Source organism: Gossypium arboreum, chromosome 6, assembly GCF_025698485.1.
Source record: "Gossypium arboreum isolate Shixiya-1 chromosome 6, ASM2569848v2, whole genome shotgun sequence".
NCBI lineage: Eukaryota > Viridiplantae > Streptophyta > Magnoliopsida > Malvales > Malvaceae > Gossypium > Gossypium arboreum.
In genome coordinates this window covers 4,771,820-4,796,343 of record NC_069075.1, presented here as the reverse complement: position 1 = coordinate 4,796,343, position 24,524 = coordinate 4,771,820, and the positions used below count along the sequence as shown (strand labels likewise).

At 30.3% G+C, this 24,524-nt stretch overlaps 2 protein-coding genes and 1 long non-coding RNA gene across 5 annotated transcripts; 2 read left to right on the top strand and 1 right to left on the bottom strand.

Moving 5' to 3' along the window:
• Positions 1 to 219: 219 nt before the first annotated feature.
• LOC128294122 (uncharacterized) lies at positions 220 to 1,691 on the bottom strand. Its single transcript, XR_008284385.1, has 3 exons — positions 1,610 to 1,691; positions 1,053 to 1,139; positions 220 to 426 (listed from the first exon to the last, which is right to left on the bottom strand). It is a non-coding gene; the product is annotated as an uncharacterized LOC128294122 (long non-coding RNA).
• A 10,944-nt stretch (positions 1,692 to 12,635) lies between these two features.
• LOC108485871 (putative pectinesterase/pectinesterase inhibitor 24) lies at positions 12,636 to 14,493 on the top strand. Its single transcript, XM_017789717.2, has 2 exons — positions 12,636 to 13,701; positions 13,814 to 14,493. Exons 1-2 carry the CDS (start codon positions 12,663 to 12,665, stop codon positions 14,491 to 14,493), a joined length of 1,719 nt encoding a protein of 572 aa, XP_017645206.1. The 5' UTR covers positions 12,636 to 12,662.
• A 5,770-nt stretch (positions 14,494 to 20,263) lies between these two features.
• On the top strand, positions 20,264 to 23,461 carry LOC108484334 (probable mediator of RNA polymerase II transcription subunit 26c). Of its 3 annotated transcripts, none has more exons than XM_053030084.1 (10): positions 20,279 to 20,406; positions 20,530 to 20,916; positions 21,009 to 21,077; positions 21,166 to 21,248; positions 21,344 to 21,417; positions 21,507 to 21,553; positions 21,644 to 21,677; positions 21,773 to 21,891; positions 22,202 to 22,295; positions 22,396 to 23,461. In XM_053030084.1, the coding sequence occupies exons 2-10, from the start codon at positions 20,539 to 20,541 to the stop codon at positions 22,503 to 22,505; spliced, it is 1,008 nt and encodes a 335-aa protein (XP_052886044.1). In that variant the 5' UTR covers positions 20,279 to 20,406; positions 20,530 to 20,538; the 3' UTR covers positions 22,506 to 23,461. The 3 variants fall into 3 exon arrangements, with proteins under 3 accessions (XP_017643572.1, XP_052886044.1, XP_052886045.1); XM_053030085.1 differs by having other exon boundaries at positions 20,285 to 20,406; positions 20,609 to 20,916; XM_017788083.2 differs by having other exon boundaries at positions 20,264 to 20,916.
• The last annotated feature ends 1,063 nt before the right edge of the window (positions 23,462 to 24,524 follow it).

Here is a 24,524-nt window from a genome sequence, read left to right as displayed (position 1 = left end):
ATATCTCATAAAATATAATACCTTTACCTTTTTTGCTTATTCCATAAGAAAATATACATAATAAGCTTTAATTTCATATATTATTCATATTCAAACTATGTTTCTACAATTTTTAGTGATTTTTCAAAGTTACGTCATTTCTGTTACTTGAATCTATTTTTAGGTTACTTTCACATTTTTCATAATTTTCATGTGATAATCACCATTCAATCATACATATTAATAAACATGTATATCATCGGCTATTTTATTAGCTAATCACTAGCAAGTATTTATACATCATTCATTGTTCATATTATACCAAAAGTAGCTAAGTTTCTAAACATGCCATACCCCAAATAAAACGTCTAAATATACCGAGTTATTTCTTTGATAGTGTGATCGGCCTCCGACGTTTCCTTCGATCCCCGAGTGACTAGATAAGTACTATAAGAAGAAGAAAATAAAGAGATTAATCACTAGGCTTAGTAAGGTTACAAGCAAATAAATCACAACATTCAACATAATGGATAATTATGCATAATATCATCTAACATCATAAATTTCTTTACTTCTCAATTTCTATCTGCTTCTTTATTCCCTTACCTTCTTTCTTACCTGACCTTTCCTTTTTCATAAGTATAATCTACTTTTCCTTTGCTGTTAATTCACTGTAATTTAACTCTTATCTTGACCCGTTGAACCACTCGGAATACTAAGGATACTAGGGTCGTTCCTGTCTATCAATATCCTGCCAATGCCATGTCTTTGACATGGACTTACATGAATTATTCATGTCTCCAATGCCATATATAATATGGACTTACATGGCTCAATCCTGTCTCCAAAGCCATATTTCTAATATGGACTTACATGGCTCATTTCTGTTCTGTCCTATCAACCCTAATATCCTAACATTCCTAGGGTTCAACCGGGGTTTTCTAACACTTTTCCTCTGTCACTTCACCTTAAATTCGACTTTAAATATTTTCATAACATAAATATATAAATGCTGGAAGTTGACAATAATAATGTAAAATAAAAGAATATTGCATTTATTTACTGTAACTTACCTTGATACAAAATGTGACTAAACTTTACAATTTAGTCTTTTACTTTTTCTTTTCCCCGATCTACTCCCGAATTTCGTTCTTCTTGATCTATAATAGTAAATTTAACTTATTTAATATTCACATTTATTAAAACAGTCCTTGACCCAAACTTTGGCAAAATTATATTTTTACCCTTAAACTTTCACATATTTGCACTTTTGCCCCAAGGCTCGTAAATTAAACTTCATCCTATTTTCTTATGTTTTATGACATGCTGATCATTTTTCCCTTCTATGGCAATATCAAAATCACATTCTAACATATACTTATGACTATTGGTATTTTTTTCCAATTTAAGCCCTTTTACTCGTTTTCACTTAAAACCGAGTAGCATAAGTTGTTTAACATAATTTAAAACCTCATATTCTATCATAAAACACCAAAATACACAAATTTCAGCCATGGGTATTTTTCCAAATATGAACCCTAGGTTGAATTATTGCTAGAATAAGCTTAATCAAGTTACCGGGACTCCAAAAACGTAAAGATCATTAAAAACGGGGCTTGAAATCACTTACTATGAAGCTTGAAAGTTGAAGAAATCCCAGCTATGGAGGAGAGAAAAAATCGGCAGAAACTAATTGAGAAGATGACCATTTTTGTGTTATTTTTCCCTTTTTAATTCATTTAATATCCAAATGACCAAATTACCCCTCCTTACTAAACTTTCAAAAATACCTTCCATGTCCTAATTTTTGTCCATGAACTTAAAATTGGTCAAATTGTTATTTAAACCCTCCTAATTAATATTCCAAAGTAATTTCATACTAAAAACTTCTAGAATGCAAGTTTTGCAAATTATTCGATTTAGTCCCTAACCTCAACTTAAGCACTTTATGCATAGAATTTCATCACGAAATTTTCACACAATCATGCAATCATACCATGAACCTCAAAATAATAATAAAATAAATTTTTCTACCTCAGATTTGTGGTTTCGCACCACTATTCCGTTTAGGCCCTATTTCGGGATGTTACACTTACGGGATGTGGCACCTTACTATCTCGGGACGAGTAAGTCCTTGATGCTCGTTTCAACGGAATTCAAGCATTTTAAAATTAGCATTCATAAAAAAAGGATCGTATTTTAAAATTTATTTTAGAATCTTTTCAACTTTCGACATTAAGACGTTAATTAATCGATTAGGTACCAATTTTGGGCGTGACGAGAGTGCTAACCCTTCCTCGCACGTAACCGACTCCCGAACTCATTTTCTCAATTTCCGTAGACCAAAATCATTTGTTTTAATAAATCGAAATATTTTATTAAAACGACCAAATTTCTAGGTGATCCGATCACACCTAAATAAAAAGGATTGGTGGCGACTCCATTTTCGTTTTTAAATAAGTCGACGCCCTTTATACAAAAAAATGGTTTCGACAGGGTCTAATAAAAAATTTAGGCTCATTTGTTGGACCCGGGCTTGGCCTGACTCGAAAAATAGGCTTAAAATTTTACCCAAACCCGACCTAGGTAAAAATACTAAAACTTGGGTCCAGCCCGCCCATATTAATTTTTTTATATATACTTTTTTTAAAAAAATATAATTCATCAAAAATACGGGATAATAGTGAAATGGCTCTAAAATATGGTATACTTAAAAATACGGTATTAAAAATATAATACAAATTGAAAATAAAATTTAAAAAAATATGTATACTTAAATAACACTAAGATAGGTGCAATTTAACAAATAAATACCTCTAAAATTGTAACAAAATTAACAATAAAACAAGAATTATACAATATCCAAATAATAACAACAAAATAGTAGCAAGATAATAGTGAAAATAAATAGCAACAACAAGAAATAGCAACAAAACAGTAAAAAAAGCAGCAGATTTTTTGCATATTAGGGTCTGGCTGGGCTCAGGCAAAAAAAAAGCCTTACCCAAGACCCGACCCTTTATTTTGTTGCCTAAGCCCATTTTTCGGGCCTATATTTTTACCAAAAATCCTCGCACTTTTTAGGCAAGCCTTCAAACCAGGTGGCCTGGCCCATGAACAAGTCTAATCTTGAGTATCCTCTTATATTTTTTTTAAGGATTTTGTGTAAACAATTTTTGGTTTATAATTGGAAAAGAGATTTAATCAAATAAGGTAGTTTTTTAAGAATTTTTATGTGATCTATTTACATTATAGATAATATATGGGCTAAATTTTATGATATTTGTATTCCTATATAAAAGGTAATTGTTTTGATGAGATTTGGCAAATCATGGTAGATTGAAGTTAGTTGAGTGAAATTGGATCAACCTTGATAGAGGTTTTATTGTTGAGGTAGTTATGAGAAGTGTGCCTAGTGTAGTGTCACGGTTAGTGCTTACTATGTTTTTGCTCAATGTCATAATTTGCCTTACATGGAGTTGACATGTTTTTTTAACAAATCTTTGGGTTGTGATATTTGGTGATTATGTGAACGTGTGTAAAATATATCTTGAAAATTAGTTTGGATTGAATTAAGTAAATTGACTTCTTATTTTTAGGAGATTGGATCGAGTAACTTAGTAAGATATTCCAAAGATTTGAAGACCTATCGCGATCTTTTCCTTGATGATTATCTTGCTATTTTGGTGAAAACTTAAATTGTAATTGATCTATATCTTATCAAGCATCAAATTCTTATATATTGAAAGGCTTGTGTAGGTAAAGTAGTATGGAGAATTTTTAACACTTATTTTGTTATTTAAAACTTGCTTTTCAAAATACATTTTGTAAGTAATCAAGTGAGTCGCTTGGTTGATGTCTTTAGAAGATAGTGATAACCAAATTGCATAAACATTTTTGGTATTCTTAATTTTTTTGCACTTTCTGCTTTATCCTTCACTAGTGCCTGAAGCAATTAGCACTACTGTGATGATTTTCTAAATATAAACTTAAATCTATTAATTGAAAAATAAAATTTATAATTTAATTTAATAATAATATATAATTAATTATATTTTTATTATTTTTAATTAAAATTTTTGAACACAAAAATAAAAAATAGAATAATCAGTAATTAATAAAGTTTAAATATATTTTTAATTCAATTAAATCAAACTTTTAGCATCCTAAATTTTTCAAAAATGGATTTTTTATAAATAAAATTTCCTTTTTAGCAGAAAAATACTATTTTATTCATAATTAAAGTTTGGAATTAAAATTGTGAAAAAAAATTATTATTGCTCAATATTTACATAGCAAAATTAATTAAAATTTACTGAATAAGAGGTCATTAAGTCCATACTATGTATTTAGGCTTATTTGAAGTTGTTTGGCTTACTTGAAATTGAAATTTCAAAAGTATGAAATACTAAATTTTATGATCGTTTGGCTTATTTAAAGTTGTTCCAACTTAAAATTTACTTAGTATTTAGGCAGTTTAAAATAATGAATTTAAAGAATAGATGTAATACTAAAACTTTGAAGCTTGATTCGTCAAAATTGATTATCAAAAACTTAAATTTTGAAAATCAAAATATAAAAAATCATCACAATTTGCCCAGATTTTTCAGGTTAATAGTTTCGACTAACCTACTTTAGGGTCTCATATCTTTTAGCACAAGACTCATATGATCGATATAGCAATACTAAATGAAAGCACAAACTTCATACTATGAAAAACATCTAAATTTTAAAACAAATGAATATCTAAAGATAAATTTCGAGTGTGTCAAAATTGGCTATTCGAAATTGTCAATAACCCACACATCAAAAACTTCAAAAATTATTCTCTTGAATTATTAAATCTAAATGAATGTCACACATACTATTTAAAAGATCTTGAAGTAAACTTTCATTTGTCACTAGCAATTTCATCCAAATCTCACCGGAAAGTCACTAAATTTTGCATACTATTAAATTAACCCAAATAAAATATATGGATTTTATGAAAGGTAGTTTAAAACACAAAGATTCCTAGAAATCTTACCTTAATCGCTAAAACTCAAGGTAGATTTGCACTTTTCTTCCTTAGGGTTAGCTTTTCCCAAATTGCCTAAACCACCATCTAATAAAAAAAATACCAGAAGTGATTCTATATTGTTTTTCACTCTATTATTTTATGATAAAAAAAACTATAAAATACACATAAAATTGGGCTTAATTAAAAAAAAAAGAAGCTAATGGAGTACTGGGCATTTAAAATACCCATTTAAAAATTATAGGTATTACCCCAAACCAATTTTCCGTACTCCTAAATCACCATCACAATTCATTTTTAAGTACATATTTGCATTCAACAACTTTGTATTGTAACAACCATTTTTCAATAATGTCAAAATAGTGATTTCGGAACTTTATTTTTTTATAGGTGAGTCCGTAAATATTATTATTAATTTTCAAGAGTCTTTTTAGTATTATATTAAATTTTAGTTTAGTAATTTTATTGTATTGATAATTAATTAAGGTATAAGGATTAAACTGTAAAAGTTAATTGCTATGAAGTTTTGGGTAACTAATGGATCAATTATGCAATTGGGCCGATAGAAAATGTATATTCGGTGGTGGTGGATTATGGAACCCACTAACTTAAGTTAATTTGGCTTATGGATAAGTTAATTAAGCTTAATTAGAATAATTAATAATTAACTAAACCTAATCATAAGTATATAAGTAAAAAATAATAATAAATAAGGATCAATTCCAAATAGAAATAAGAAAAGAGAGAATAATCCAATTCCAATTTGACGTGGAAATTTTGTCCATTTCATTTCAATTTCTTTTTTTTTTTAATTTCGTCTAATTGCTTTCCAAGCTCTTTTATCCCCCAATTTCTTCTATTATCATACAAATTCAATCACCTTCCATAACTTACAAGCATGAATAAATTCATGCTTCACTAAATTTCATCTTAGCTTCAGGCTGGTGTTCTTTCCGGTCGAGAATCGCGAGATACGAATTCATGCTAAAGTCTGTCCAAGGTATTCATTCTTTTCCTAAGTATTGGGATTGGCAACTCATCCCTTAAGGTTAACTCAATTACAGGTCAAAAAGTGCACGTTGGGTTGGAGTCGTGTTAGCTGACAGTTGGAGGAATGAGTCAGCCATGCTATATTCGGATATCCGAGAACAAATCGAGGAAGAAGTGATCGGATTTAAATGACCCACGCGGTTGAAGCTGTAACACCCCTAACCCGTATCCGCTACCAGAACAGGGTTTCGGAGCATTACTTCCATTTGCAGATCACTTAAAAAAATTAAAATACTTACCGATTCAATGCATCATATAAAATAAATATATTACCATTCAATCAACAGTTTGGCACTTGTATAAGCATCAAACAACAACATTGTTAGTATACTTGCACATATCTCATATAAATTCAACATTGATATATCTATTTTTCTCGACATGTCGCACTTGAGTTTAATAATAGTCTCAACTTACATAATTTCCTTGTATCAACATATCAAAGATAATCATATATGTACATGTCATGAAACATATCATGCTCTTACCGTTTCTTCACAAGCATATATCATTCATTTCATTATATCAATATTTTATGCCCCATCATTTCCATATATTTTATGTATATTTATTCTGGTAATAGCTTATATCAATCTGAACATAAATTATATTCCATGTACTTATACTTATTTCGTTTATCCATTTTCATAATTATTTCATACAAAGCTTTTGTACATATATTTCCATATGACCAGTTCTTGTAAACATTTCACACAACCATTTCATATAACCATTCGTCATCTGATACATTTTACCTGAATATAAATTGTTCAACAGACGTTATAGCGTCTCCTATCCACGGTCTTATTTATCTTTGACGTGATGCCATAGTGTCTTTCAACTATGGTCTTACTCATTTTCTGTCATGTTGCCATGGTATCTTTCAACCATGGTCTTATTCTTTTCATGTCACGTTGCCATGGTATCTTTCAACCATGGTCTTACACATCTCATATCAGGTTGCCATGGTATCTTTCAACCATGGTCTTACACATTTCATATCGGGTTGCCATGGTATCTTTCAACCATGGTCTTACACACAGGTTGCCATTGTATCTTTCAACCATTGTCTTACACATTTCATATCGAGAGCACACTCGGCGAACCTCATCCTTACAAATGGGATTACCACCAAAGCTAAATCCTCAGAATATAAACTCATAGAGTATTGTCGGGATTACCACCCAAGCTAAATCCTCGCAACGACAATTACTCTAATGAGCTTGGATCTGATTACCAATCCAGGCTAAATTCAGACCTAATTCGGATTACCGTCCGGCTAAATCCATTTACACATATTCTTCGGAGGGCTATATCGGGATAGGATCACCCGTCCGTGCTTGATCCTTTTATCGTCAATTCCTTTTCGAGATCCATCGAATTTTCCTTTCATTCAATCGGATTTCTTCCTCTTTTATCAAATATGTCAATGTTTCAAAAAATTTCATATAATGAACATTCAAATCATATTCATATCAAAAACATGCATTTCAAGCATTTAAGAATATAATTCAAGTTACACGAACTTACCTCGTTGCTTGTTTGTGTTTATAATTTCATTAATCTGATATCTTTTTTTTTCCACGATCAAGTCTTATATTTGAGTCGTCCAGATCTTTATAAATAAATTTGATCGTCATTTTCATTCATTTCATATTCTATTGCATTTAATTAATGCTTTAGGCAAAATTACCATTTTGCCCTTAAACTTTTAATTAATGACGATTTCATCCTTAGGGTCAGGAAAATAAAATTCTTGCAATTTAATCCTTATTTCCAGCTATTATCCTCATATATATTGATAAAAATCCATGAATTCTATAAAATATCAGAATTTTTCATAATTTCAACACTTTTCAATTTAATCCCTAAAACATGTTTTCCCCCGATCTTGAACTAAATTAATAATTTCATTCAATTTTGTAATTTAAATAATAAAATAATCCATTTCATGCAATTTGGTCATTTCTGACATGTTTAAAAAATTGCCCATAAAGTTTTACTTTTATTCAATTTAGTCCCTGAGCCTAAAATATGCAAATTAGCCATGCTAGATGAATATTCATACATATTTTCCCTCCTCCTCCTCTCCATTCCACATCCTTAATGTAGATAACACACTTGTAAGTAACATTATCCATAATTTTTATTATTTACTTTTATGAATATTCAAGCTGTCTATCTGCATCATAGTCACTAAATTATTTATATCTGGATCTATAGAACTCCAAATTAATATCCGATAATTTTACCTGAATCTAGACTCATATATATTCTTACCATAAAAATTTCAGAATTTTTGGTTTAGCCAATAAGTACAATTTATTCTTTAAATTTACCCCTATTATGCTGTCTGACAATTCTGACCCTTCTTCACCAAAAATTAATTATCTCCTCATACAGGATTCAAATGATGTTCTTGTTTGTTTCTCTTAAAAATAGACTCATTCATAATTTTGTACATATAAATTTAAGCCCCTAATTATTTTTATTCAATTTTTTATGATTTTTCAAAGTCAGAACAGGGGAACTCGAATTCATTCTGACCTTGTCTCACAAAATTCATTATATCTAAAAATTTACAAATCCATTTCTACACTATTTCTTCTATAAGAAACTAGACTCAATAAGCTTTAATTCCATACTTTTTCATCTTCTAATTTGATTTCTACAATTTATGGTGATTTTTCAAAGTTAGTCTATTGCTGCTGTCCAAATTGTTTTTGTGCAAGCTATTAATTACCATGTTATAACACCCTTATTTTCTTTTTCTACACCATTTCTCATCACTTTCTCTTATTTTCTCTTCACTAACATATCAAAAACATAGGGCCTTATGTAAGAAAACTCTACTATAACATTATTTCCATACTTTGTCAATAATAACAAACTTAAAACATATTGAAATCTTGATATACTTACCTTGTTCTATTGATACTAATCTTTAACTTGGTTTTCTCTCCTCCAACTTCTATTTCTTGAATCCAACTTGATATTCTAACTCCCCATGCTCTCCTTAACATTTTGTCTCTTGGTAGCTATGGAAATTCATTTGATTTTTGGGTGAAAATGGTGAATTTTTGGTAAAGGACCAAATTGTAAAGAAAGCAAAACTTTCTTTCTTCCTCTCTTTCTCTCACGTTAGTGCATGGGAAAATATGGATGAGAATTTCTCATATTTCTTTCTTTATATACTAATAAAATAATAATAAAATATCTTATTAAAATATTAATAAAATAATATTTATCTAATTAAATAATTATAAAATATCAAAATATCTCTAGCATCATTATTACTTTCTAGATTTCTCTCTCTTCCAATTGACCATTTTGCCCTTCATTATCTTTTAAAATTCCATCCTTGAGTCATCATTTAATTTGGTAAAATTGTAATTTAGTCCATCATAGTTCTTCATCTATTCAATTTGGTCCTAATTCATCCATTTTCCTTAGTTTCTAGATCATTCCACTCTTAAATTATTTACACTATTGTTCCTTCAACTTTTTCATATTTACACTTTAACCCCTCAAATTTTGAATATTTACTCTTGTGCAACAAAACTTTTCTCACTTTTACAATTTAGTCCTTTCTTGAATTAATATATCATAATATACTTCTCAATATTGACATAACTCAAAATTTCCCTTTTTGTCACTTTATTTCCTTATTTTACTATATCAAGGATAATATCTTACTGTAAAAATTTTCAGGGTATTACATTTAAGCCGTTAATTCTAGTTGGGTTCTTTAGAACGCAATGCTGCCGGATTCTTGAATCGGGAACGCGTGTATCTCGGTTAGATAATCGATAAGGGTTGGTTTGCAGGTCGTACCGGAACCAGCTACTAGAGGAGGAATTAGTGGTTAGAATGTTCTTAACTGTTATAACCAGCTTATCGTTTAGAAGAGAAGATTAATTTTCGAGGATCGATTCTTGATATGAAATTTACCGAGTCTAAGGCTAAGGCTTATTTTATCTTTTGCAAAATTCTGAACTTATTTTCTAATTTATTTAATTAATTATTTATGTTGTTTCAATTATCTAGTTTCTAAACATTTCAAAAACCCCAAATTTACTTTTATTTCTAATTTTTGCAAGTATGATTGGAGTCGTAGGCACGACTATTGCCACGACCTTCGACATGACAAACAATCTGATCATAATTAAGCTATACACGGAAGTTGATTGTAGCATCCAATCCTTGTGGACTCGACCCTACTACCACTCTTACTACTAATTAGAGTTATCTTCATCTTTTTTCATCTAAAATCGATTGAAGGAGAGAAGAAAACCATTGGTTTCTTCCAAGCTCTAAATCTTTATTTGGTAATTAAGCAATTTTGATTCATTTCTTGTAAATTTTATGTTTTTTAAGTCCTAGAAGCTTGATTTAGCTAGCCCGAGTGCTAATTTGTAAAACTGTTAAAGTTTTCAAAAGTTGCTATTGATGATTTTTAAATTTTTTTATGTTAAATGATTAGTTTGTAAGCTTAGATGTGATAAAGGACTAATTTGTGAAGTAAAATTTGTTAGTTTTGAGCATAGGGACTAAAGTGAGAATATTTTGAAATTAGCATGAATTTACTATAATTATTGTTAATATAGGGCTATAGAAGGATGTAATTGGGATTGGTTTTGAAATTGAAGAAGCTCAAATTTAAAAGTTATAGTAATTTCGATTTTAGGGACTAAACTTAATAAAATGTAAAAGTTTAAGGATCAATTAGAAATTTGAAACTGAACTGTCATATGCATAAAATAGAATATTATAAAGTACTTGAAATTGATAATTGAAATGAATTATTATTATAGATTGGGATTTGGACCAAACTGTTGATAATCGCAAAAAAGGCATTTTAGCAGATTAATCCTCGAAGTTTCGTTAATTGTTGATTTTGTTTGATAAGTTAATATGATACATGTGTATTTTTAATTGTTACATACTTATAATGTGAATGGATGTATGTTTATTATATTTTGAATGGTTTACAAAATGGCAAAAAAGGTGAGATCAGATTAAATTGAAAAGAAATGTTGATATATGTTTAAAGTGATGCCCGTGTGAACATAGTAGAGAATAGGATACAGTTGGCATGCCAATAGGTTTAGTTGCGCGCTTGTATCGATTTGCACTTCGGTGCCTCCGTATAATGCTACAATGCTTTCTGGTGTGGTGTAGTACCCACGTATCCAAATTTATTTATTAAAGTTCATCAGGCTAAATGACTAATACGAATTGAGTAACGATGTTGATATGGTATGAGTTTGGTAAATATGTGATTTTGTGTTTGGTTCTTATTCGAACTCACACTCAACGCAATTTGGGATATGAGGATAGCCAAGAAGGTCATTCAGTTGAAAGTCGGGAACAATACAGATCCGTCTCAGGTTTCAAAATTTATAAACTTCCATTGTAACTGAAAACCTTTTTCTTAACCAGATTTTTCCAACAACAATCACATCTATGTCTTTAGTGATCAAACCAACTTTATAGCCAAGACAAGTTATCTTCCCAATTGGACTTATGGACGACATAATAGTTCATGAAATGAATCATTTGCTCAACTTAATTCTATCGACTACAAACAATTTAGATTACATACTAATATAAGTTATTTTTTTCAAATTATAATACATCCATATAAATACAACTAATCTTTAGTCAAATTTTAGCTAGCCAAAGAGTTAATACTTACTTAAATATTTTTTGTTTTCATGCAAAAACAAATAAAACAATCATACAAAGATTTATTAAATGAGCATGTGGTAATTTTATTTGTTAAATTAGTTCGAAAAAAATACAAATAATCATGATGAAATCGCTGCACTAAATCATCTAAATTTTAAATATTAATTTGTTGACATGGTATATAATAAAATATATCATGTCATCATTTCTAATTAACTCCACGCTATGTTTTAAATAAATTTTGAGATGATATATAATAAATTGAGCCTTTATTGTAGTTTTTATTTAATTATTTTTTAGTATTTAAAATTAAAAAAATTGACTTGATGGAAAAAGATTGTATGAACATGAATATTATCTCTTCTCAATAGTTTAATACTACATCAACAATTTCATCTCGACATAGGCGAAAATAATCCTCCCTTCCCGAATGGAAGAAATTGAAATTCTTTTTTTTTTCTACAGTGACTAGGAGATTGAGTCTAGTCGTAAGAAGAATGCTTAGCTGATAAATAATTCACTTCTTAATCTTCGACCCTCTCAATCACTATGAACATCCCCGATCAGTACAATGGGATGTGTCTATTTATTTATCTTTTCAACTCGAAATGAGAGTAGATTTGAAAAAGTATTTTAGAGTGTTTAGGGTAGAGCTTTTCTTTTCTTCCCATTGGAGTTATTTGACATAGGCGAAAACAATCTATTCACAGGCCTTACAATGCTGAAGTTTGGTTCACCAACATGAGTGGCATAACAACTTGAAAACGTGTAATGAAAGTGGGCAGCACGTTACCATATCATAATTGCCCACATTCAACCCCCCTTTTGACATTCCCTAAATTATTACTTCGTATATTTATATATAATCAATCTATCTATGTTCTAAATCACAATCCAAAAACCAGAAACACACAAATTTTCAACCATGTCAACCTTGACATCTTATGGCAAAGTCAACGAATCCGACCAAGCAATGATGCTCCAACTCCAAGCTCGTCGAAAAACCACGAAAAGAATGGCCATTATTTCCCTATCTTTCGTAGTTCTCGCTGTCATCGTTGTCGCCGCCGTTTTGGGAAGTACTCGGAGCTCTAAAGGAGACTCCAACAATGACGGAAACACCCCAACACAGCCCCTCTCCACCTCCATTAAAGCCGTTTGTGATGTCACGTTGTATAAAGATTCATGTTATAAGAGCCTTTCTCCTATGGCTAACTCCACCGAGCTCGAACCCGAAGTTATCTTCAGATTATCAATGGAAGCCGCTGTTTCCGAGATATTGAAAGCATCTCGGTATTTTATTATCTCCAATAATATTGGTGACAATATGACGAATTTAGCAATGGAGAATTGTCATCAGCTTCTTGGTTTAGCCATTGATCATCTCAACAGCTCGTTATCATCCTCGACGGATTCCGTCGACGATCTCAGAACATGGCTGAGCTCCGCCGTGACTTACCACCAAACCTGCATTGATGGATTTGAAGAGTTTAACGGCGTCATCAACCGCGACGATATTGATAACCATCTGAAATTTTCTTCCGAAGTTACAAGCAACTGTCTCGCCATTATCACATGGATTTCGAAGGTTAAAACAGCGTTTAACTTAAGGCGACGACGTTTAATGAACTTGGAAGCTCGAGAGGAGCAGCAATGGCGGTCTCATCGTGAAAGGGTATTGCTTGAAAGTTCGAATGAGTTGAAGAAGAAAGCTGATATAATAGTGGCGAAAGATGGTTCGGGTAAGTTCAAAACTATAATGGAAGCCATTAAAGCTGTGCCAAAGAAAAGCAAGAAAAAAAGAACAGTAATATATGTGAAGAAGGGAGTTTATAAAGAAAATGTTAAGGTTGAGAAGAATAAATGGAACGTTACGATGATTGGTGATGGGATGAATTCCACCATTGTTACCGGAAAACTTAATGTTGTTGATGGCACTCCAACATTTTCAACCGCAACATTTGGTAAGTGAATTCGAATAATAGATCTCCCTGTGTCAAAGTTTTATCCACTATATATTTATTGGAAACTCGGTTGTCGACGAGGTACTAATTAACTTGGTGATTCCCATTACAGCTGTCTTTGGAAAAGGCTTTGTTGCTAGAGACATGGCCTTCGTCAACACCGCCGGACCGGAAAAACATCAAGCAGTCGCCTTAATGTCAACTGCCGACCAATCAGTCTTCCACCGATGCCGATTCGACGGTTTCCAAGACACACTTTACGCACACTCGAACCGCCAGTTCTACCGCGAATGCGACATCATTGGAACAGTCGATTTCATGTTCGGTAACTCAGCCGTCATCTTCCAAAACTGCAACATCCTTCCCCGGCAACCGATGGCAAACCAACAGAACACCATCACCGCCCAAGGAAAAGTCGACCCGAACCAAAACACTGGCATTTCAATCCAAAATTGCACCATTTCACCATACGGGAACTTGAGTTCTTCGTTGAAAACTTACCTCGGTCGGCCATGGAAGAATTACTCCACCACCGTTTTCATGCATTCACAAATCGGGAGTCTCGTACATCCCACCGGATGGCTGCCGTGGACAGGGAATACTGCTCCGAGCACCATATTTTACTCGGAATATAAGAACGTTGGCCCTGGTTCTTCGATGAAAGATAGGGTTAAATGGAAAGGATTGAGGAATATTAGTGATAAAGCAGCCAAGAAATTTACTGTCAAAGAGTTCATTAATGGTGGAAAGTGGATTTCAGATGCTGGTGTTAGCTACAAATCTGGTTTGTGAATTGTGAAGTTGATGTTTGTTTTTTTTTCAATTTTTTCCTAATATATATACATGTATTTTAGTTGGTATATGTTTCATTTGTTTTCCACCAAAAAAGGAAAAATAGTGGGTTTAGTGAAAAATATATGTAAGACTCAAAAATAAAACCAAACCCGAATTAAACTTAGCCTATTATCCAGTTACAAGCTCAAACCCAATTTTGGCCCAAGCCTAATCCCAACCCAAACACAAAAAATAAAAATAAATAAATAAATAAAAACCTTGGCCACCTACTCCACCACCTTTGTTGGCCACCCACCTTGGCCACCAACTCCACCACTCTTGGCCACCTAAACCACCCCAACCACTCCATTTGTAAAATTTGGCTATAAAAACCATTCAAGACTTTGTTTTAGGGGGGTTTTTTAGTTTTTTTTTAGAATGATTGTTCTTTGTTTTGGAGGAGTTTTTTTTTTGTTTTTTTGGAGGTTTTTTTTTGTTTTTTGGAAAGAAGGTTATTTTTGTTTTTTGGAAAGGCTAGTTTTTGGAGATTAATCAAAGATCAAAGCAAAAGAGGTTTCTTTTGTCTATTCTTATCTTTAGTTCTTTGTTTGTTTATTGTTTTCCTTTCAATTTTATTTTGTTTTTTTATCTGAAAGTAAAATAAAAGTAAGAAGCTTACCCATATTTTCATTACCGAAAAAAGTTTTTTGAGGTCCGTACATGATGTACGGTGGCCCGATGTGACCCGTGGGGTCCATGATGAAACAAAGCCAACCAACGGCGGATTTAGAAAAGAGGAGAAAGAGAGTTGAGAGCTTCGTTTTATTATTTTATTATTTTTACTATTATTTATATTATTATTATTATTTCTCATGTATATATTATTCTTTATATTATTATTATATTATATATGCCCTCTCCATATTTATTTATATTATTACTATCATTATTGTTACTTTTATTATTTTTATTTCTAACTACTATTATTATATATATATGTATTATTGTTTGTATTATTATTATTATTATCACCCTATTGTTATTACTTTACTTTTGTATTCTAATATATTATTAATATTACTCATATTTTCATTATTTTGCTATCACTATTACTATTATATATTCTGTATATTTTTATGTATATATATATATTTATATTTATATATAGTATTGTTTTTTATTACTTTAATTTAATATTTTTATTATATTTGCTTTTTGTATTTCTATATTTATTATTATTATTATATAGTAGTGTGTATTTCTATTATATACATATATATATATATATATATTTATATATAGTATTATTGTTTACTTTACTTTAATATTATTCTTATTATCATTATATCCAACCCAATAATAATTCTTTCATAAAAGTAATATTCCGTATTTGGTAATTCGAGACAATCGTGCCCTAACTTATTGGGTTTCGATTTTTCTCCTTTAACCTAAATAACGGAATACTCTTTTAAATCGCAACATGAGTTTTGAAAAATGCTTATTCTCGGAGATACGAGGTGTTGTGCCCTAACTTACTGGGTATGGCATTTTGTTACCTCGAAATAAGATTTTTGCAAGTAAAGGCAATATTCGGTGTTTGGGAATTCGAGGAAACGTGCCCTAACTTACTGGGTTTCGATTTTCCTCGTTCACCTTAACTAACTGAATAACCTTTTGAAATACACGAATTTTTATATAAAAGGCAAGCTCGTTCTCGAAAATTTAAGATGTCGTGTCCTAACTTCTTGGATGTGACATTTTATATTGTGAGACGAGAAGGTCCTTAACATTTGAGCATTTTCTTTACATAGAGGGATCGATTTTAAATTCTTTCAAGTTTTCAAATTTTCGACACTAAGACACTAATTAATCAACTAGGTACCAATTTTGGGCGTATCGAGGTGCTAATCCTTCCTCGTATGCGTAACCGACTCCGAACTCATTTTCTGATTTTCGAGACCAAAATTATCGTTTTAGTAAATCTTAACTTTTATTAAAATGATTAACTTAAGGTGATCCGATCACACCTAAAAAGATTGGTGGCGACTCCTGTTTTCATTTTTTTTCTCCAAGTCAATACCCGTTTTTTTCAAAAAAATGGTTACAACAATATAAACCTTAAAAATGGATTTCAACAACAAGAATAAGAACCATTTTTTAAATTGTTTGGGCTTAGGTAAGATTTTTAGTTTGATCCTTACTCAAATTTACCTAAATTCTTTTTTCAACGTTGTTTTATTGTTGTTTTGTTATTATTTCAATTTGTTGAAAAATATTTACTTGAATATTTTTAGTATATTTGATATATTATATTTTTTAAATTTGTTTTTGTATAAAAAAATAATATGAGCAGTCCAAGCCGAGCTCGGGTTTAGTATTTTTTATTTGGATCGAATTTGAGCAAAAGTTTATGCCCATTTTTCAGGTCGGGTTTGGACTTAAAATTTTACATTGGCTCAACCTGAACCTAGCCTGGCTCAATCCATCATCAGGTATACTAGAAAATATAAAAGTATAAAGTTAAAAATAGCATGTAACATTAACTATACTTTAAAGTAAATGTATTTTAATAATTTCCCAGTTAAATTGATGTTGAGTTGATTCATGATACTAATTCAGGCAGCCACTTTATATCTAGTATAGATAGGGCTGAGTATTCGATCGAGTCGAGTCGAATTAAGTCAAAAGAAATTTCGAGTTAGTTGAGTTGGCAAATCCTATTTTAGCAACGGAACTCAATTTGAATTTTTCCGAATCAGATCGAATCGAGTCAAAAAATTTCGAGTCAAGTCGAGTCAAGTTAACGAATCCTATTATTTATACTCAATATTGCATTTACATGAATCGATTATTTAACTAGTAAACGAAGCATAAAATTATTTAACTATATAAACAATATAATGGTTTTGCTTTTTAACTTAATGAGTAAACATTTATCAAAACAACGTAGATTTGTCTTTTAACTTAATGGTTTTGACTTTTAACTTTACAAAAGGTAAACATTTATTAAAATTACGTAGTTTTGTCTTTTCTCATAAGGATTTTCGGATAACTCAAATTGTATAATTCATATTCGAGTTAAACTGAAAAACTTAATTTTTTATTCGAGTTAATCCAAATAACTTGATTAACTCAAATAACTCAAACTATTTAATTCAAAATTTGAAAATTTTATTGAATTTTTCGAATCGAATCAAATTTTACTCACCTCTAAGTATAAATATCTAGAAGTGTTTATTAATTTTCTTAATTTATATGGAGTGGTGGTTAACTTTTGTATGAAACACTTGTTTGGCAGAGTTTAAACATCATGCACCTTTAACCTCAAACCAATATTATATTAATAAAAAAAGATACGTGTTTATTAAACACGTTGGGCTTAAGCTTAGAATTTTTAGTCTTTAAAACTAGTTTGAACCAACTTATTTTACAGTTTAAAAAAATCAAATAAGTCATTTAAATGAGTAAAACAATCAAATAAGTCATTTAAATGAGTAAAACGTAAACTTAAAAAATTATTAGAATTGAGTATCGACCTAGCTTGACTCGTGACCTCTATCGGTAGAAATATCACAAAACTCCTTATAGTATACTTTGAATTACAATTTAACTCCTCTATTGAAAAATAAGTAAATTAAGCCCTGCATGTTAGATGTGTGAGCAAAACAACCTCTCTATCAAGTTTTAGTGTTTATATATAAGGTATAATAACAAATTTAGCCCTCAACCTTATACATTTATTCGATTTGACCTTACATTTTATTAGAAATAAATTAACAAATTTTGAAATAAAAAGGTCTTAGTAACAAATTTAAAAAATTAATTAAGTCAATTTAAAATTTAAATATTATCAAAAAATCATAAAAATCATAAACAAAGTTATTTTGAAATTATAAATTTTTATTAAAGAATAAGATTATTGACTTATTAAAATCTAATGGTTATAACATTTAAAAAAAAGTTGACCCTACTCTTTTATTGGGTTAATATTATTATTATTTAATAAAATTTTATAATTTTAATTTTTTATAAATTTTGTTTATAATTTTATGATTTTTAAATAAATTTTTAATTTTAAAAGGGTTTAATTATTTTTTAATTTGCATTACACCATAAATTTGGTTGATTTTAAATTCTAACTTTTTTTTAATGGAATGTTGTTTTTACTTGTTAATGGCTATGATTAGACTCTTTAAGGATTAAACTTCAATAAATTTAAAATATAGGAAGACCACTAATTTGATAGCAGGTGGTGGTTGCAGCTCAAAAGCAGGCTGTCCCATTTGTTGTACTTGCTGGCAATCACAAGGTACGTAGGAGAAATAGGTACAAGCACGCGTCTTGACGTTGCCTTGCAAGAGATTGGCGTGTTGACGCACCATTTGTTGCACTTAATCCATATTATCCCCAAATTTTGTAATGATTTCATTTCCCAAATCATGGATTAATAATATTTTACTCAGAATCCACCCGTCTCTTGGCCTAATGATTAGAATATTTATAGTCTTAAATGTAATTTAAATTCGAGTTACCTCAGTTATATTACCTTTAAAATTTTATCCTTTTTTATAATTCACAAAAAATATTTTATTCGAGATTAGTATAGTCTTCTACTCAAGCTTGTAATAATACTACATATAGCAATTTAAAGAAAAATTAAAATGTAATTTTATTGTTTTAACATATTAAATAATATTTTTAATATTTAGAGTCTAAAGTGTAATTTTATTATTTATGAAGAAATTAAATTAAACTATTTCATTTTAGGAGGACTAAAATAATATTTCTTTTGTCATTACTATATGAATTTCATGTATCATCAGTGAATTAATAAGATATCTTTATAATTGTATAAAAAATTTGTGGAATACTTGTAAATATATAAAAGGTGTAATTACTTATTATATCCTCTAATTTTATAAAAAAAGTCAATTTAACAATCCGTTTAATTTTTCACTTCTTTTAGTCTTTACTCTTGTGTTGTTTGTAAAATCATAAAAAAATGAAAATGTTTGTTAACTTTGCAAAGCATACAAATGGATCGTCACCGACATGCCATATCAATAATTAATTTAAATTTAAATTTTTTAAAAATAAAAGCAACAAAAATATTTTTAATTTTTTAAAATTAATTAATTACTTGCATGACATACTGAATAAATTACTAAATGTTAATTTTTTTATTCATTTTAGACTGATCTAACAAATAATACAATTTTAAAAGTTAAAAAGATTGAAAATTTATATGAAAAATTAAAATATTTTTTGTAAAGTTGGAAGACCATTATTTCTTTATAAAATTGTGAAAAGAATTAAAAGAGAGCCTGAGTACTTTAAAGGAGTTTTTGGCAGGAAAAACATTATTCATTTATATAAATATATTTATAAAAATCACTTAATTTCAATTAAGTGTCCAAAAATAATAAATTATAATCCATAATTTAGTATTAGGTTTGGGAGTTCAATTACATGTTGAGTTAGGTTTCAAAGTTCAATTACATGTCCCATTATAAAATATTTAATTATATATTATTAATATTTTATTTTATTATTATAATAATAAAATTAATAAATACTTGAAAAATGAAAATTGATTTTTTTCATAAGCTTAATTTAGGATTTTTTACTTTTTTTATATTTTAGGTGAAAGAAAATAAAATTGAAAAAATTAAAATATTATTTTTTTTCTAGATAATGAATTAGAAAAGATTAAGTTTGAAAAAGAAGGATTAAGTAGTTTTTTTTTGGAAAAATATAAATAAATGAAATTAAATTTCAATTAGGTATATTCCACAATAAAATCCTCTTCCATCAACAAAATAAAAAACCATCAACTTTCTTCAAAAACCAACAAAAAGAAACCCCCAAACTCAATTCTGCTTTGACTTCAAAGAGTTGGTTTTCTTTTTTGGGGTTAGAAAATTTTGCAAGGTTCAAGCTTTGGGTCATTCTGTTTTCAATCAGATCTGATTATGTTGAAGTTCCAATATTGATTTGACACCTGGAAAATTTTGCAATAAAAATCATCCCTTTGTTCTTTTTTTTGTTTTTCAGTTTTTAGTAATGGATTTGGATGATTTCAGATCGGTACTTGAAACAGCTGGTGTTGATGTTTGGACTTTCATTGATACAGCAATCCTTGTAGCTTCTTTGGATTATGGTCAAGAGTTGAAGCAAAGGAGGGATGGGATTGTTGAAAGGCTTTATGCTACTTCCATGGTTACCAAGTGTAAAAGCTGTGATTTTGGTGAGGGTTCGAATGGATATCAACTTAATAATGAATCCAATCCCCATGAAGGAGGAGAAGAAGGTGTTAAAGGGTCACCTTTTTCACCTCAATCTGATAATGAAAACGATGATTTTGACCCTTATGGCGGCTTATTTGATGATGAGCAAAAAAGGGTTCTTGAGATTAAAGAGCGTCTTGAACTACCTGATCAGGTCTTTCAATATATCTATATTCATATTGTCTTGTTGGTTTCTTTTTGTGTCTATTTTTGGATTTTAATATGAGTTTGTATATTTTTTTGCAGTCAGAAGATACTTTAGTTGATTTGCTTCAAAGTTTGGCAGATATGGATATAACATTTCAAGCTCTCAAGGTAATAATTATGTGGTCCAATTTATTATTTTTGGGTTTTAATTTTTAATCTTTTTTCATTTTTCATGATATATGATTCTATATTTTAGGAGACCGATATTGGAAGACATGTGAACAAATTGAGGAAGCATTCATCAAATGATGTTAGAAGATTAGTGAAACATCTTGTCAGGTTTTGATTAAGCCTTTTTTGGAAATTCTATGTGTTCATAAATGTTTGTTGAAAGAAAGTTTTTTATATTGATTTTGGTTTGTTTGTTTCTCTAGAAAATGGAAAGATATTGTAGATGAATGGGTAAGGGTGAATCAACCTGGAGAACATGAGCCTGCTGCACTTATGGGTAAAAACTATTTCTATGAACTGTAACATGAAGCTTGTTTGTTTCCTGAGAAAATATTTCCAAATTTGATTTCATTGAATTTAAAACAGATGGAGATTCTGCGCAGCAAAAGCCGCCTCAAAACGGTCGTCAGCAGGTGAAAAGAATTATGCTTTTTTTTTTTCATGTGGAAGTTTCTCGAAGATTTGTTTTTCTTTTATAATTCTTAGATTATGCTTTGTTACAGGTTCCTGATTTCGCATACTCTCCGAATCCACACAGTGAGTACTGAATCTGATTCCAAGTTGGATTCGATATTTGTTTCTTTCTTTATGTGCATTAAATTAATCAGCCTCTTCTGGATGACAAATGATAGATGGCGGTTCTGGTTCCGAAAAGAATAATTCGGAACCTGACAGGAAACCAAAGCCGATCCCTTCTCGAAAAGATCCTCCGTCAAGAGCTACTCACTTGACTCCTCCACAAAATGTACAGGTATAAAGTACATACCAAATTAGAGCCTATGATGCCATCATTGTTTGTTCGATCAATATCGAGGTCTAGTCCCAAATATAAAAGCACATGCTTTGAAAAAGATTGATTACTGCAAAATCGGCGTTTTGACAAATTCCTTTACTGTCAAGCCTTATGATTCTCACAGAACGAGAATTCGTAGTTGTTTTGCTTCCTAGATTTAATTTAGCCATTTTAACTTTGCCCCGAATAATTCAGTTTGGTAGAGTTGATTTCGGTATAAGCTTTTGTCACATCTATTTGTTGCATTGCCTTTATTGGGATTTCGCAGAGACAAAGAGAACAAAAGGAAACCAATTTTGACGCCGAACGGCTAGCTTCGGCAAGAAAAAGGCTTCAAGAAAGCTACAAAGAAGCTGAAAATGGTTGCTTTTTCTTCTCTTCCACTTTTTATTTAATCTTAAATCCCTCACTTTGGGTTTATACTAAATACAATTATCTGCGGGTTTTCTGTGCTTTTTGAAGCCAAAAAGCAAAGAACGGTACAGGTTATGGACATTCATGAGCTACCAAAACCCAAGAATGCCTTCTTTGGGAGGAACAAGGGAGGCGGTTCTCAAGGGAGACACTGGTGATTTCAGTGAATGAGTTCGGCTTAAAAGCAGCCAATCTTAGGTTTTTTGTTCCTAATTTTCATTACGGTAATTGTAAACGATAGGAGTACTTTTCCATATCTTTTAGAGGCTATTTTTCCACGTTCTTTCGCGGAGATGTACTGAATTGTTATCAATCATTTGAAATTCTTGAGAGCAATGGACATCCATTACCATTCAATTCGAGGATGTTCAATGATTCTTCGTTCACAACATTTTTACCTTCCCCCCTCCTCCGAAATGTTCGATGTTGTTAATTTGTATATAAATTTAGTTCATTGAGTAAGTTTCCTGAATGATAGTGATTAGTACGAAGAACTCGATGACAACTGCCATTGCTGTTCATTTCCGAACAGCAACCAGTGCTTGCATTTGCTTGTGCTGCCCTGATTTTCCGAATGTGTCATTCTCAATGGTTTTGCAGCAGCCCCAATTGTAACAAGAAAGCAAGGGTTGCAGATTAAAGCCCCTGGACAGGGTGTCTGGACCGCGCACGGGTAAAAGATATCAGTTTGCAAGACTCCCATATGTAGAAGTGACTATAAATGTATTGAAGATTTGCTGCAGTTTCTCGAAGCTGCCTCCGACAACACCCGAACTGAAGATGATTATTCTCATATTGAATCAACATGTTTCAACTAGGAGTCCAGGTAACCAAATAAATCCTGTACTTGTTTTGGCCTCGGTTATTTCTCGAGTCTTTTTCAAAGTTTCAACAGCTCTATCTAAATGGCTGCAAATAGAAGGAAAAATGAACATAATGCAAATGCATAGAAAGTCCTTTGAAGAAAGAGATATTAAGGCGAATGTGATCATACCATATTTCCGCATGAAGAGGCAGAAACTGTCTTTAGTTAAAGCTATCCCTATGTTGGGTGTGAATGTTGGATGCAGATACATGTCATATATTATACATATTAGCATTTTTTTTTTGCATATTTCGAGGATCATATGCTTATACACATTCAAAAATCGTTTGATGAGTAGACGTTACTTGGATGTCAAGCTAACTACAATACAAAATTGCTTATTGATGGAGCAAATATAAGTTGGTAGTCTTTAAAAATGGAAAATCAATTGTTTATATGTGTATATATATAGTGTATATATATATATAAGTTAATGATTTCAAATAATTTCATAATGAAATAAAGATTGATGTTGAGATTAAAAGACTAAATTTATGAGTTCAAATTTTCAACTTTTAGTGGAATCCACAAAGTAAAAATTAGTTTAAAAAAGTTATGTAAAGACCTAACTCTCACCGCGAAGTTTATATGAATTTTAGCCAATAAAAATCCAAATACAGCTATTTGATTATTTCAATAAAGAAATCAATAAAATATAGTAAATATTTAAATGCTTTTTCCTTCTTTTTTTCGATAAAAACAGTTAAATGTTTAATTAATTTGTTGATTTATGAATTTTTGACTTTTTAATTTTATAGATTCTAATTTCATATGTCGAAACCACAAATATTTTAAATTTAAAAAAGGAGGAAATTAACTATTTAGAAAATAGAAATATGGAGTCGCCACTGATCTTCTATTTTAGTGTGATCGGATCACTTAAAAGATGAGGTTAGTTTAATAAAACATTTTTTGGTTTATTAAAACACGATTTTGGTCTTACGAAAATGTGAGAAAATGGGTTCGGGAGTCGGTTACGCATAAGGATGGATTAGCACGCTCACTACGCCCAAAATTGGTACCAAATCGATTAAATACTGTCCTTATGTCAAAGCTTAAAAAATGTTTTTGAAATGTGGTTCTTATCAATAACGTTTAAATAACCCGAGTGGGTTACCAAAATCTTTTTGTTTCGACGTCCGAAAGTCTACAATTTGAAATTAACAAAAGGATGCCTAACTGTTTGGTCCAACGAAAAACTGAAACCCAGCACAGTAGGGCACGATTCCTCGAATTTCCAAACATTGTCCATTGTCTTACCTTAGAAAATAAGTGTGAAATTCCGAAGGGATCCTTGATGGTTTTGAGCAAA